At 38.9% G+C, this 15,233-nt stretch overlaps 1 protein-coding gene across 3 annotated transcripts in view; it reads right to left on the bottom strand.

Moving 5' to 3' along the window:
* Positions 1 to 1,586: 1,586 nt before the first annotated feature.
* The window catches only part of carm1l (coactivator-associated arginine methyltransferase 1, like), a 30,774-nt gene continuing 17,127 nt past the window's right edge, over positions 1,587 to 15,233 (bottom strand). Inside the window, exons 8-14 of one of the 3 annotated variants that reach the window (XR_007969574.1) lie at positions 13,577 to 13,658; positions 13,379 to 13,464; positions 8,951 to 9,040; positions 7,433 to 7,570; positions 7,238 to 7,327; positions 6,004 to 6,098; positions 1,587 to 2,531 (exon numbers count right to left, since the gene is read on the bottom strand). Coding sequence is in view for 2 of the 3 variants with exons in the window: in XM_052116742.1 (XP_051972702.1) it covers positions 2,522 to 2,531; positions 7,238 to 7,327; positions 7,433 to 7,570; positions 8,951 to 9,040; positions 13,379 to 13,464; positions 13,577 to 13,658 (496 nt within the window). In the remaining variant the exon portion in view is untranslated. Of the gene's footprint in view, positions 2,532 to 6,003; positions 6,099 to 7,233; positions 7,328 to 7,432; positions 7,571 to 8,950; positions 9,041 to 13,378; positions 13,465 to 13,576; positions 13,659 to 15,233 lie in introns of those variants that run through there. The other 2 variants (XM_052116742.1, XM_052116744.1) reach the window with 2 other exon arrangements.

Genomic DNA, 15,233 nt, shown 5'->3' with positions numbered 1-15,233 from the left:
AATGTAGGTGTTGCTCTAACGCAGCTGAGCACTCACACCATCCAGTCATTTTGAATCACATGCGTGTTTCCCACTGTTTTGTCATATATCTCAGTCTCTGAATGGACTAGAAGCTCAATCTAGGGGTCAGCAATGCAATGATATATAACATTTCATAAGCAAGAGTCAATAACAGAAAACTGCAGAATAATTATTATTTTTTTGGATGTGCTTGAGTTGTAATCTTGAGGACTGAGACAATCTAAGGCTGTTTACAGCACTTTAAAGGAATGTTCTATTTAGTAAAGGTTTATAAGTGTGTAAGGGCGGAGGTCCACCTATTGGTCCAATGGCGGCTTCCAACAGCGTGGATGAAGGTCTCCTGCATGCTCTGTCTTATCAAGCACGTTCAGTTTATTATTTCATTCCAATTAAATCACTATATCATTAATTTTAAGATCCTCGTTTATATTATCTGACTCCAATTATAAAAGTTTCTAAGGATATGTTAATGTTCTAATCTTAATTATTATTATTACATTTGATTTAACCTTGAATCATCATATTTAACTCTATTTTATATTGTGCCCGTTCATTCGGATTCCTGTCACAAATATGCCAGTTTTGGTCATTAAAACAGTAATATGACAAAATACTAATTAGATGGCTGCTCCTGCTTGCCCTTTTATCTACAAGTATTTTGTTTCATCCCCTTAGATATTAAACACTTAATTAGAGTAACATTTCTACCCAGAGGTCATGACCACTAAATTTACAAAGATAGACCAACATACCCAAGTTAAAATAGTTTTATATGATCATGCCATAGTTTCCTATGTACACTTAGCTAGAAAATATTACAATAACCAGAGGTTTAGACTTCACCCTATTTAGGCTTGGTCGACACTAAACGGACATTCCCTATCGAGCCTGTACACACTAAGTACACTTGAAATAATGCCAATTAGTTAGTGGGAGATCTAAAGTCTCAGTCGGTGTGCCCCATGCTCCACTCAAAACCGTCTTTAGTCCGCTGCTAACCTGGTTGAAGATTTGCGGAAACATGGACTTAACGTAATCTACTAAAGACAATAGTTTAAGAATTAATCATAATAAATTCATCAATCCAATTAGACAATAATAAGACAAATTTAAACAATTTATCAAAACATAAGAAATAAGGTTTGCACACCTGGTAGAGGGACTACACAACAATGTTGTGGGAGATCTGAATGCAGATTCCCTGAGCTACTTGCCAACCCTCCTCAAGTACCAAACAATTCTATTGTTATTTCAGATGTGTGTGTTTCATGTTATCCAGCATTTGGTTTACAATGTAGGGAGTTGTATATCAACCTTTGAAACTTGTGATTAATTAAGTCTTTTGATGTTTATAAAGAATGTACCTAATCTGCATACAGCGTGTGGTCCCTGTGGGAGATTTGGGAGGGACATGTCTCTAATAGAGTGCAGGATTTTGCTAAGTTCTAAAATCTTAATGGAGATTTGTTTTTTCTGAAAGGGAATGAGACCACTTTACCAGTCGCTTTGAGAACAGAAAACCTCTTACATTACAGAAAAGGATGAGTCATTCTACCTTAGGTAACTCAGTAACTTTTATTGTTTGTGAATCTTGGACACTGACAGCTTGTAGAGAGGATGCAGCATCATTTAAAATCAATAGTTTGCGGTTTAATTTGTGTCCATTTAACATTAAGGTACATATTCGGGGTCTGGGTAGCTCAGCGAGTATTGATGCTGACAACAACCCATGGAGTCGCGAGTTCGAATCCAGGGCATGCTGAGTGACTCCAGCCAGGTCTCCTAAGCAACCAAATTGGCCCGGTTGCTAGGGAGGGTAGAGTCACATGGGGTAACCACCTCATTGTCACTGTAATGTGGTTCTTGCTCTCAGTGAGGTGAGTTGTGCGTGGATGCTGCGGAGAATAGCATGAAGCCTCCACACTTGCTACGTCTCCGCGGTAACACACGCAACAAGCAATGTGATAAAATGAGCAGATTAACGGTCTCAGACGCAGAGGCAACTGAAATTCGTCCTCCGCCACCCGGATTGAGGCAAGTCACTACACCAACACGAGGACTTAGAGCGCATTGGGAATTGGGCATTCCAAATTAGTGAAAAAAACATTATTAAAAAAATAATAAAATAAGGTACATTAATGTTGAATAATCGTTATTAAGCATTTTTAACATGGGAGGTAAAACGGCTTCATGTTGTTATAACTGCATATTAATGATTTATAATTGATTTATTTGGAAATGGCAAATCATATATTCATTAACCCCTGTATAAACCCTTAACAGAAGGAATATAATGTAGAGTGTTTCCAGGCTGTTATTTAAAAAATGTGTTTAATGAGTGGTACCATCAAATAAATAATTTGAAGAAAATATACTCTATTCACTTTTTTATTAACAAGCAATTGCACTGTTCCATGCACATGCCATATGCAATTGTGAGTGATAGTCCTGCGGTCTTCATTTAGGTCCTGTTGATCTGATTGATGCTGAAAACTTTGATTCAGGCATACCTGAGAAAGACAGAGAGAGCACATTGCTAGTTTTTGGGCTAACAGCTCTGAAAACATTTATAGCTTCATCTTAAATATAAAAGTGATGTGAGTCATTTCTGTTCAAATATTTTCTCCTACCCAAGGTTAATTGACAACTGTAAGTTGTAGAGACAACTATATGTAAGCTATTCATAGGCTGATTTAATCGAAAAATGTAAACACTGTGTCACTTTCAGAATTACTCTGTTTGACCACCAGCCAACATAGCAAAAAATATTTTTTACTAGTAATTATTTTATTCCTCAAGTTTCAGATCTATCAACGAGGGAGCTGCCTTGCTGTACTGCCTAAATACGCAGCTGCCTTCTTCTTAGGGACCATCCTAACTGAAATGCAACCTCATTAGCGACCGATTTTGAGCGTTCTCTATATATGGAGCAACTCTCCATGTCATACAAACAGCACTCCTCACCAAAAAATGCACCAGGGACTTGACTTTCAATTGATTTCAATTAAGTTTGGTGTTAGCTTCCTGCTAAGCTAAAGTGCACTGGAGTAGAGCAAATTCATGTCTGCATGCATTGGGCAAGCATCTAGAACATAACGTGGATTCTTTTCACAAAATTAATCGAAAAATACAATAACAGAGGGTAACAGGTGCATATTATGGCCATTTGTCCTAAGGGTCAATGAAGTGATGCTCATTTTTGTTCTGATCTATTATGTTAAAAATACATTCAAAGATGCAATTCACACAAACTTGAGTAGGCCTACACATCTTCTATGATGAACATTTTTCAATTGCTGTGTTTAATGTCATATTGTTGTTTTTTTCTGGGGCTTAAAATAAAAAATGGGATGTGGTGTCCAGAGACAGTAAAAAAAATTAATAAAAAGTCAAAGTCTCAAGCTGAAATTCATGAAAAAAGAAATGTTGGCATGACTACTGCAGAATAATCATTTATTGTTATTTCTTATAAAATAAGCAGTGAAAGAATTGTGTTTTAAAACATGATTAAAAACACTTAAAAAAGTTATTGGGTGTAACCAACATGTAAGTAATTATTTTGTTGTTTATGTTGACCATAAAAACCATAAAACAGAGTGGACAACTTCAGACCATCAAGACTGAGCGAGAAGTTTTGAACAAATCTGATATTAATTCTGACATTTTTATGAAAAGGCAATTTTGTTAATGTGGTGAAACCCTGAGAAAACTTCTTGATATTTTTGACTGAAAAATTCATAATATTTATGAAAATAAAACATTTTTGTATCTTGAAAAACTTTTTGGAAATTAATGATTAAGTTGCTTATATGCACATGTACATTTTTAAGGTGAAAAGAAAGTATTATAATATTAATTACTTAATGGTTACACTACATGACAATTTAAAATGTAGAAAATTCAAAAATGTATGAAAACAAATTGGACACAGAGAACATTTCTGAGAACATGACAAGTGTTTTAAACTAGATTTTTTAAATATTTCTCATTATAACACCTTGTACAACATATTTGTCAAAGATCCATAAGACCCAAAAACACTTAGCAAGCTTATTTTTACAAATAAACCACTGCTTGTAAACTCTGTGCTTTTTTTCCTGGGGCTTCTTCTTTATATATATTTGTTAAGTGAGTGACACAATAGGCCTGTTTGTTATATTCTACTTGAGAACTTCCCGATCTACATGATGTTTTTGACAGTATGGTGTACAGTGAAAAATAATAAAGTTTTATAAGTTATGAAATTGGAATGCTTCTAATTCCTCAGCAAATTAAAACACACCTGTTCAGAGTTGGTTATTTTGCCTATATGCATTTTAAAATCCAGCTTTTAAGCTTTAAAACAAAACACATTTTATGTTGGTCAAGTGAGTTATTACTTAGTTTGATGAATGAAGCTGGATTAAAATTTTTATTTTAGCACGGCCAAAGCAGGCCAAAATATTTATTTATAATTTTTTATGTGACCCAAAAGCAAACATCAATACAGTATATTGACAGATTTATTTTCTCTCTGCATTGCGGACAACATATAATGGATAGTAAATAATATGTATGTAAATCTGAACATGTAATTGCTTTTGTTTATTTATGAAATGCATAATTATTTCAGAAAAGAAGGAATTTTCTCTCAATACATTTTGGCTGTGTACTTGCAAAATGACGCAGACACACCAACGCAGAACTATGAATGCAAACCACCGTGTAGGTCACAATGGCGTGGGTTCGACACAGAAGTACACTGATTAGCCAAAACATTATGACCACCTGCCTAATATGCCGTTGGTCCTCCACGTGTCGCCAAAGCAGCACCGACCTGCCAAGGCATGGACTCTACAAGATCCCTGAAGGTGTCCAGTAGTATTTGCGACTAAGACATTAGCAGCAGATCCTTCAAGTCCTGTTTGTTGCATCTGTGGTACCATCCCACAGATGCTCAAACGGATTGAGATCTGGGGAATTTTGAGGCCAGGGTAACACCTTGAACTCTTCATCATGTTCCTCAAACCATTCCCAAACAATGTGTACAGTTTGGCAGGGCACATTATCCTGCTGAAAGAGGCCACTGTCATAAATACCAGGAAATACCATTGCCATGACCTGGTCTCCAACGATGTTTAGGTTGGTGGCACGTGTCAAAGTGACATCCACATGAATAGCCAGGGTTACCCAGCTGAATATTGCCCAGAGCATCACACTCCCTCCACCAGCTTGTCATCTACCCAAAGTGCATCCAGGTGCTATCACTTCCCCAGGTAAACATTGCACACATACAAGGCCTTCTACATTATGTAAAAAAAAACAGGAATCATCGGACCAGGCAACCTTCTTCCACTGCTCCAAGGTCCAGTTCTGATGCTTATGTGCCCATTGTAGGCTTTTGACAATGGACAGGGCTTATCATGGTCACTCAGACTGGTCTGACAAAGTCTACAGTAACTCAGATAACCACTCTGTACAATTGTGGCAGTAGACCTTTCTTTGATTCGTACCAGACGGGATAGCCTTTGTTGCCCTCACGCATCGATGAGCCTTGGGTGCCCAACACTCTGTTGCCAGTTTGTGGTTTGTTCCTCCTCAAACCACTGTCAGTAGGTACTCACCACTGCTGACTGGGAGCACCCCACAAGCCTTGCCATTTCAGAGATGCTCTGACCCAGTCGTCTGGCCATAACAATTTACTCCAGCCTATTTCTCCTGCATTCAACACGTTGACTACAAAAACTGATTGTTTGCTCGCCATCTAATCTACACAGACCTTGACATTTGGCCTTGTTAGGTGATGATCAACAATATTCGCTTCAACTGTGAGTGGTCATAATGTTTTGTCTCATCAGTGTATAAACCGACATGCAGAAGAGAGCATTATTATGCTGCCCACCATGTGCAACAGCCTTTTGATCAGGAGTGTGCCTACGATGCCTTAAAATATGCCTTCTTTTAAGCTAAAAACTGCTGCAACATATGGCAGGTGTACTTTACCATCCTATAGTCCAAGGATGTCTTGTTTCCAGTGTTTGAGGCTCTGACTACACTTTACTTCCTTTTCCTGTTACATCTGCAGCCAAGCAGGCACCCTAAATAAGCACACACAAAAGACCAGAGGCCAGGAACACTCGCTTAGACAAGCAACAGCAGACTCTCTTTCTTACTTTCTCTGGATGCACCGAAGATCCACATTAAAACGTGTTTTCAGGGTCTTAATAACTTAAACGCATTGAAAGATAAATATATATATAAATACACACACCGATCAGCCACAACATTAAACCACCTGCCTAATATTTATTAGGTCCCCCTGGTGCTGCCAAAACAGCACCAATCTGCATCTCAGAGTACAATTCTGAGATTATATTCTTCTTACCACAATTGTACAGAGTGGTTATCTGAGTTACTGTAGACTTTGTCAGTTCGAACCAGTCTGGCTTTTTACCTCTCTCATCAACAAGACATTTCCATCTGCAGAACTGCCGCTCAATGGATGTTTTTTGCTTTTGGCACCATTCGAAGTAAATTCTAGAGACTGTTGTGTGAAAATCCCAGGAGATCAGCAGTTACAGAAATACTCAGATCAGCCCATCTGGCACCAACAATCATGCCATGGTCCAAATCACTGAGATCACATTTTTTCCCCATTCTGATGGTTGATGTGAACATAGCTCCTGACCCGTATATGCATGATTTTATGCACTGCTGCCACATAATTGGTTGATTAGATAATCACATGGATGATTGTTGGTGCCAGATGGGCTGGTTTGAGTATTTCAGTAACTGCTGATCTCCTGGGATTTTCACACACAACAGTCTCTAGAATTTAATCAGAATGGTTCAAAAAACATCCAGTGAGCTGCAGTTCTTTGGATGGAAATGCCTGGTTGATGCGAGAGGTGCGCATAGAATGACCAGAATGGTTTGAACTGACAATTTCTACGGTAACTCAGATAACCACTCTGTACAATTGTGGTGAGAAGAATGCTATTCTGAGATGCAGGTTGGTGCTGTTTTGGTGGCACGAGGGGGACCTACACAATATTAAGCAGGTGGTTTTAATGTTGTGGCTGATCGGTGTACATATATTAAATGAGTTGACACATCTTCTTAACACTCATAACCAACAATTTACATTACATCAATTGTAAGACTGAATATTCTTTTTTATAAGTCTTTGACAGCTACAGATGGCTTTTTAAGTTTTGCAGGTTTCTTTGGTGCTTACCGGAAAAAAGGATTTTTCAAATCCAGTGTGTTCCCAGATTTAAATCCAGACTGATCAACCACAGCGCTTATGTGAATGTCATAGCTCTGTCTGTGATGCAATACATAACAGATCTTAGGAACAAAAACATTTTACAATAAAGTTTTGCTTTCAAAGGTTAAAAATGTGTCATAAACAACACTTTGTAAGTCGTACCTCTTGTTGGCTATTAGTAGGACATGTCCAGATAATGTCTGTCCTTTTTTGGCAAACAGGGGTGTTTGCAGAAGACAGCGCACCTGATACCAATGAGTCAGAGGTTCGTTAGGCGAAGTGGACAGCCATACTGTTATTCTGTACAAAATGAGAACATGAGTTGAATAAAACAACAGAAAAACTATCTTTGCATTTCATAAAGAAAAAAAGTGCTTGGGATAAAAGAATAGAGTTTAAGTAAGGTTTAGAGTTTGATTGAGGTGTAAATAAAATGTCACTTCAGAGCTGCTTTGCAGTTGTGGCTTCGCAGGGTGACTTCTTTACATGTATGCAAATAAATGCAAGAAAGACCAATAGCAATTGAGCATAACTGTCTGGTTCCAGAAGTAAAAGTACCATTCATTTTTTTCAATAGGGGAATTAATTTTAAACAACAACTTATAAACAGACCGACCGTGAGCTCTGAAATGTTTAATTAATGGTATATGCTTGCGTTGAAGCCATCAGTCTGCATTATTTAAAAAAAAAAAATCTTAAAACAATGCAGTTAATTGCAGAATTTCCAGTGAGAAACTACACTTCCCATGATTCTGAAGAGAAAGATCCACCAATCAGAGAATTGCGACCAACAAAGCACTCCAAACCAGCTCAGAAGCGACCACGGTGACCATAAATGATGCAATCAAGTCTGTCTCCTTAGACTGCTTACAAAAATTGATAATTAATGGCAAACTTGATCTTCTGGAACTAAACTTGCCGTAAATTCGCCACTGATTATTTTAACAAACAAATGACACTGTCGGTTAGAATTTGGATGGCGAAAATTCTAGCAGTGTTATAGACACCCTGGTCTATAAACGACACAACGGCTTGAGGCTGTCTACACTTGACATGTCGAAACGATCATTCTTAACCCTTTATTTGCCTTGTTGGCAGGAGTAGGACCAGCACGTGCAGCGCAAAATGGCTGTTTAGTCAGCGTGATGCGACTTTCACATCCAGTGTAGACAGCATCATTGATTATAATGGGAGTGATTTGCTTTCGTTGAATAGCATCGCGCAGCTCACGTCTGTAGACAGGATGTAATTCAAGCAGAGATTTTCAAACTTTTACGTTTACAATAAAAAACAATAGTGTTGACTTGCAAGCACTGTAGTTAAATGTGCTGTAAGTGATTTTAGGCGCTTTGCTAACATCAACACACATGCCCTCTCTCCAAACCCGCCCCTCAATGACATTTCAACCAACCAACTTGATGTGAGAAAGCTCAATGCATAAAATGAGCCACAAACAGGGGGCATTTCTGATTGGCTGGTTTCCTTTTAGCAGGCCACAATCAGAAGTGTTGTCACAGAGACAAGTGGGTTTTCTCAAGACACATATTTTAGTGATATCTGTCAGGAAACTGGGACAGTTTTATGTGGGTATATAAAAACAATCACCTTAAATACATATTGCACTTTCTATCAGAATGTTGGAACAATTATTTATTTATTTAAAGTATTTTAGATTCTCACCTTGAACCAACAAATGCCACATCAAACCAGAATACAAGTCCATGAATCAGTCCGGACTGGCACATTTTGAACACAAAGGGAATTTCTATCCTGGAAATGTAAATAATATAAACTTTAAATATCAATTCTATAACTGACTATTATATTGTGAATTCTATTCTATATACTATATTTCTTCTAAAATCATGTGATAGCTTTGTGTGACAAACAGACCAAAATCTGAGTTATTAATCATCATGCTTCTTTGGAATAACCACTTTTTGAAAAATTTAAAAACTAGGGTAACAGGGTTTGAAAAGTTTTCATAGCTCTGAATTTTATACTTTGTAGAGGTACCTTTTGCTTTAATGAAAGCCATCAGTCTGTTTGGATATGCCTCTATTAGCTTTGTGCACCAGATTGGGGAATATTTGCCCATTCTTGCTTGCAGAATTTTGGAGTTCAGTCATATTGCAGGGTGAGTGGCGAATGACTGCTCCCTTCAAGTCCATCTACCAGTTTTCTATTTGATGCAGGTCAGGGCTCTGACTTGTCCACTCAAGGACTTTTGCCATCCTATCCTTAAGCCACTGCACTGTTTTTTTGGCAGTATGTTAGGCCCTGCTGAAGAAAAACACCCCCACAATATAATGTTGCCACCACGATGCTTCACAGTAGGTATGGTATGTTCTGGGTGGTGTGATGTGTTTGGTTTTCTCCAAATATTGTGCTTGAAGTTCTATCCAAAAAGTTAAAGTTTTGTCTCATCAGACCATAAAACCGTTTGCCATATGGCATCAGAATCCAGAAACTAAAAAGTGTTTTTATCACAAAGTGGAAACGAGACTCAGTGTGGCACTTTTTCAGAAGATGCTCCTTTCTTGCCACCCTGCCACACAGGCCAGCTTTGTGTAAAGCTTGGGAAATTGTTGTCACATTCACACACCAATCAATCTGAGCCATGAGGGCTTGCAAATCCTTCAAAGGATACCTTTAGCCTCTTCATTGCTTCCCTGATCAATATTCTTGTCACCAATCCCGCCTCCGCTGTTCCTTCAACTCACCACCAGAGGACTCCATCACCTGAGTATTGACTTTCACTCTATAAACTGCATTTCCCATAATCCCGTAGCTGGTTCTGATTACATGCTCACCTGTTCCTCATCTATTCAGCTATATAAGACTCTCTCGCTATCATTGTGTAGTCTTGTTTTGCACTGTATACATTTCTGAGCATTATTCCCTGTTGTTATTACCTACCTGTGTTTGATTTTCCCCTGTTTGGTTCTTTGCTGCCTGCCTATGTTTACTACTATTTACATGGACTACTTCTCTGATTGTTTGCTGTCTGCCCTGACCTCTTGCCTGTTTGTGACCACCCCTTTGATTATCCTTGGATACTGCTGGTGATTGACCTTTGCCTGTTTAACTGTTTTCATTATTATTAATAAAGTTGCACATGAATCTCAACTCCAATGACTCATCATTACAGCAGACTTCACCAAAAACCGATTCAGCGGCTTTTCTTCAACTAACCACAAGTCTCAGCACAAGCCAATGTGCTTAATCAACTGAAATCACTTCCAGAGGAACTTGTTAAAGAAGGCAAAACCTCCATTTGTCAACACCCAGCCAGTCAACTTCCTCACTCAATCCAGTAACTCACCCGATTCCATCTGGCACATCCATCACTAATCCACGCCTCGCTTTCCCTGAAAAATTCAGTGGGTCATCAACCAAATGTAAGGGATTCTTACTTCAATGTTCCTTGTTCATTAACCAGCAACCCGCAATTTACCCCACTGACGAGAGTTGCCTTTCCTTCATTGCTCACCGGAAAAGCTTTGGATTGTATTACAGCGGTCTGGAATGGGGATCAAACAACATTTCCTTCCTTCAATTGTTTCCTCCAACGATTTCGTGCAGTATTTGAACATCCAGTGGATGGCCAAAGTGCCGGAGATCAGCTGATATCTCTGCATTAGGGTAATGCTCCACCGCTGAATTCGCTCTCAACTTTTTAACTCTTGCTTCCCAAACTATGTGACACTTTAAAGCTACTGTTTCGGAGAGGACTGAACTTGGAGCATCAATCCGAACTAGCATGTTGCGACGAGGGTAAAACCTTGGATCAGTTCATTGAATTTACTATACACATTGATAACCTTCTCCAAGCATGTAAACCCAAGACTCCTGCAGCTCATACAACTATCGCACTCTATCCAAGTGACTCTGAACCCATGCACATTGGACACACCCATCTTACTTCATCTGAGAGAGATCATCGAATTCAGCAGCATCTGTGCTTGTACTGTGGTCAATTCGAACATCAACGAGTTTCCTGCCCAGTTTGACTTCTTCATAATCACTCAACTACGGTGAGTGCCTGTAGTTTGTTAAATCCCTCTAAATCATGTGTGGAATTACCAGTGACATTAAACTTTGCGGGGAAATCTATTTTCACCATAGCCGTGCTGGAATCAGGGGCAGCTGGCAACTTCATTGATGAGGATTTTGCCAAGGCTAATAATATTCCACTTTACCCATGTGATTGTTAGACGGATGGCCGCTAGGTGACGGTCATGTGCATCACACTACCAAGCATATCACATTGCAAGTTGGAGCACTACATATTGAAACCATTCGCCTTTTATATAATTCCTTCACCCCAGAAATTTTAGGGTTACCTTGGTTGCAGGAACATAATCCTCAAATCTCACCCAGTGGTCCAGTACCTGCAACTCAACCTGCTTTAAGCCCTTCCCTTCCAAAACTATCAGCTATCACCAACGCTCACACCAATGATCCACTGCCTGCCTAATGTTTGCTGGCAAAAGAAAATTCCACTTCAGCTTTGTGAGAGGGTTAATTAGAGAGTTCACTCTTCGATCAGCTCTGGTCATCCAGGTATCACTGCCACCCCGCAGCTAGTGTGCAACCGGTTCTGGTGGTCCACATTACAGGCAGACACCATCCGGGTGGTCCAAAACTGTCCCATATGCAATATCAACAAGTCATCAAAGTAACTCCCAGCTGGAATACTGCAGCCTTTACCAATACCTCAACAGCCTTGGTCTCATATCGCCATATACTTTGTTATGGATCTTCCTCTCTCTCAGGGTCACACTACCCTTCTCACAGTAGTGGATTATTTCTCCAAGTCTTGTCAATTTATTCCAGCTACCCAAGTTACCTTCTGCCTTTGAAACTGCAGAGCATTTATGCAACAATGTATTCCAGTTCTATGGTCTACCTGAGGACATTGTCTCAGACCGTTTACCGCAGTTCACCTCTCGCCTATGGACAGCTTTCTTCCAACAACTCAACATTAATGTCAGTAACCTCTGGTTAACACCCAATGGCCAAACAGAATGCATGAATCAAGAGTTGACCCGCTCCTCAGAACTTGCTGTGATCCGAATCAATCTGACTGGAGTCTCTCTGTTTTATATGTCCAAAATTCCCTCCGTAAACCATCTACTGGCATACGTCCCTTCCGGTGTGTTCTTGGATTCCAGCTTCCCTTAATTCCTTGGTCCGGGGAGCCCACAGTCCTTCCCGTTGTTAACGACTGGCTCCTCTGAAGCAAGGCCACCTGGGATCTAGCTCACTTCCATCTTCAACAGGTAGTCAGGAGACAAAAGGTATAGGCCAATCCTCATCACCATCCCAATCCACATTACAACACTGGTCAGTGGGTCTGGCTGTCTACCTGTCTACCTGTGATCCCAGACTTCATCTTCCCTGCAAAAAGCTCAGTCCCAGGTACGTAGGTCCTTTCAAAATACTCAGACAAATTACTCCTGTCTCATACCACCTTGCATTGCCTCCCACTTATTGCATCTCTCCCACTTCCCATGTCTCTCTGCTCAAGCCCACTGTTCATCCAAGAGGGGAGGAGGTCGGAGTCCAGGGCCTGGGCATGATGACATTCTATAGGCACTGACAGCTCTTCTTGGTGAGTTCATGAGAGAAATAGTGATGTTTTATACAAAAATTCAATCATTCTTTTGAGTCAGATCTTTTTAATGAAAAGGTTCACACTGAATCCAACCGATCTGTTCAACTAACTGACTACATGATCCCGGAACAGCAGTTCTTAAATTAAAAGCTCATTAGAAGGGAAGATTTTAAGTTAATACTGACTTATATTTTGTCTGTTTCTCACACAAAGCTATTTTCTGTCTTCAGTAGACTTGGAAGATATAGAATGAGACGTATGAATTACTTTTATTATAACTTTATGGTGCTTTTGCATGGAGAAGTGCGACAAGTTCAGAACATTATTCAAAATGGCTCCTTTTCACTTGCTCAGAAGAAGAAAGTCATATGGGTTTGGAATGACATGGCAGTGAGTAAATGGCAACATCATTTTAATTTTGAGGTGAACTATTCCCTTAAGACAATGCTCTGGGTTTTACGATTGGTCCACAATATATCTGTTTTTACCGGTGTAAATCTTCCTCTTTTGCCTCCATAAAATTGATACTGTATTTCACAGACCTGGCCATGAGAATCTGAATATCAAATGTGTCCTGAAACACAGAGAATGTGATCTTCTCAGACAACAATATTACGAAGCAACTTATGAACAAAAAAAGATGCATGAATGTTGAATATCGGAATAAGTGTGAAACACGTTCTCACAACTATCGGCTGTTTGAAGAACTCATCCGCAGCAGCAGAATGAAGTCCACTTAAGTTCATACCATAGAAACAGCTCTGATTCCTGAGTAAATAAACAAAAACAAACAAATTGTGTTTAATCAATTTTTTTCCAGCAATTCCATTCTTTTAATTAGACCTTGTAAGAATTCTCTGAATGGAGTCCCCAAAAACTATATAGACATTTAAAGGTGTAGTAAGTAATTTTTTTTCATGGAAGGGTATTGAAAAAATGTCCTACTGTGGAAAAGATATTGTTGAAATAAGTGTCATGAGATATCTTACCATCTCTGTGACAGCTCTAGACTCTGTAAACAACAAACACAAATGTGTCGGCGGGCCGCAGTCTCTGATGCTTTCTGCATGTCTACAATTTTTTGCATTCTGGTAGTTTATTAGTTGCAGTGAATTATTGAGGCTTAATTCCATTTTGAAGGCATGCTGCTCATAACAGTTGTCAGTTGAGGGCGCTATTTTGCGGCTGTTTATTTTTTGTTTGGTATCTTTAGAGTGCGAAGTTTCGTAAAGGGGGCATGGCTAATCCAACTTGTGGAAATTCTAGAACGGCTAAAATCGCTTACAGCACCTTTGGTGCTAAGTGACACTTAAAAATGTATTAATGTCAAATGAATGGCTACAAGATTATGGAAGTAAAATGGATTGTGAATGGTGTTTCATTTACATTTACATTTATGCATTTGGCAGACGCTTTTATCCAAAGCGACTTACAGTGCACTTATTACAGGGACAATCCCCCTGGAGCAACCTGGAGTTAAGGGCCTTGCTCAAGGGCCCAACAGTGGCATCTTGGTGGTGCTGGGGCTTGAACCCCTGACCTTCTGGTCAGTAACCCTGAGCCTCAACCACTGAGCCACCACTGCCCCCGTTTCATGTTGATGAAAATAAGCAACCTGGTCTCAGGTACTATTGACCTGTTTCATGTAACGTCACTGAATGACCGCGCGGCCATGTTTGTGACCAAAATTCCATATACTTATTTGTGCTGCTCTGTGGGATATGGCAAAAGTCTATAAACCTAGAAAAGGTGATACTAATGTTTAATAACCAGAGCCAAAATGAAATGGTTTTTCTTTCAATAAAGCTTTATATTTTAAGTGACAGGGCTTAATTTCACCAAAGTCAAGCAATGACAAAAACAATCGTGGGACTTTGTTCATTTATTTAGACATGTCAGTTATCTGTACACGTATCAGTTATATTTATAACACCATTGAATTGTATACAATTAAACTTGAAATGCACATAGTACAATGTTATTCATAACACCCATGCTGTATAAAGGTATTGTAACACAATGTAATAAATAAAAGCACTATAATGTAAATATATAGTATATATTTAATATGTATATACTACTGCAAGTCAATAAACAACACATAAGATTATGAAGCACAGACATTTCAGATTATATAAGATTATAAACACACTTTTATTTATGAATAATTGGAATGTTTTTATATTTATATTTTATTTGAGGGGTTCTCTGAAAAATTAGACCAATTTTTGGCAATTAGACCAATTTTAGTGTGAAAATTGGCAGGCTGCAGCCCAAAAATGCACCAGAGTATATTGGGTTAAGAGAGAGAGAAAAAAATGTTTCTTTATAGCATCGCGCCGT

The sequence above is a fragment of the Xyrauchen texanus genome, chromosome 44 (assembly GCF_025860055.1).
Source record: "Xyrauchen texanus isolate HMW12.3.18 chromosome 44, RBS_HiC_50CHRs, whole genome shotgun sequence".
NCBI lineage: Eukaryota > Metazoa > Chordata > Actinopteri > Cypriniformes > Catostomidae > Xyrauchen > Xyrauchen texanus.
The sequence above is the reverse complement of the archived record's forward strand: the minus strand, read 5'-3'. Positions and strand labels throughout refer to the sequence as shown.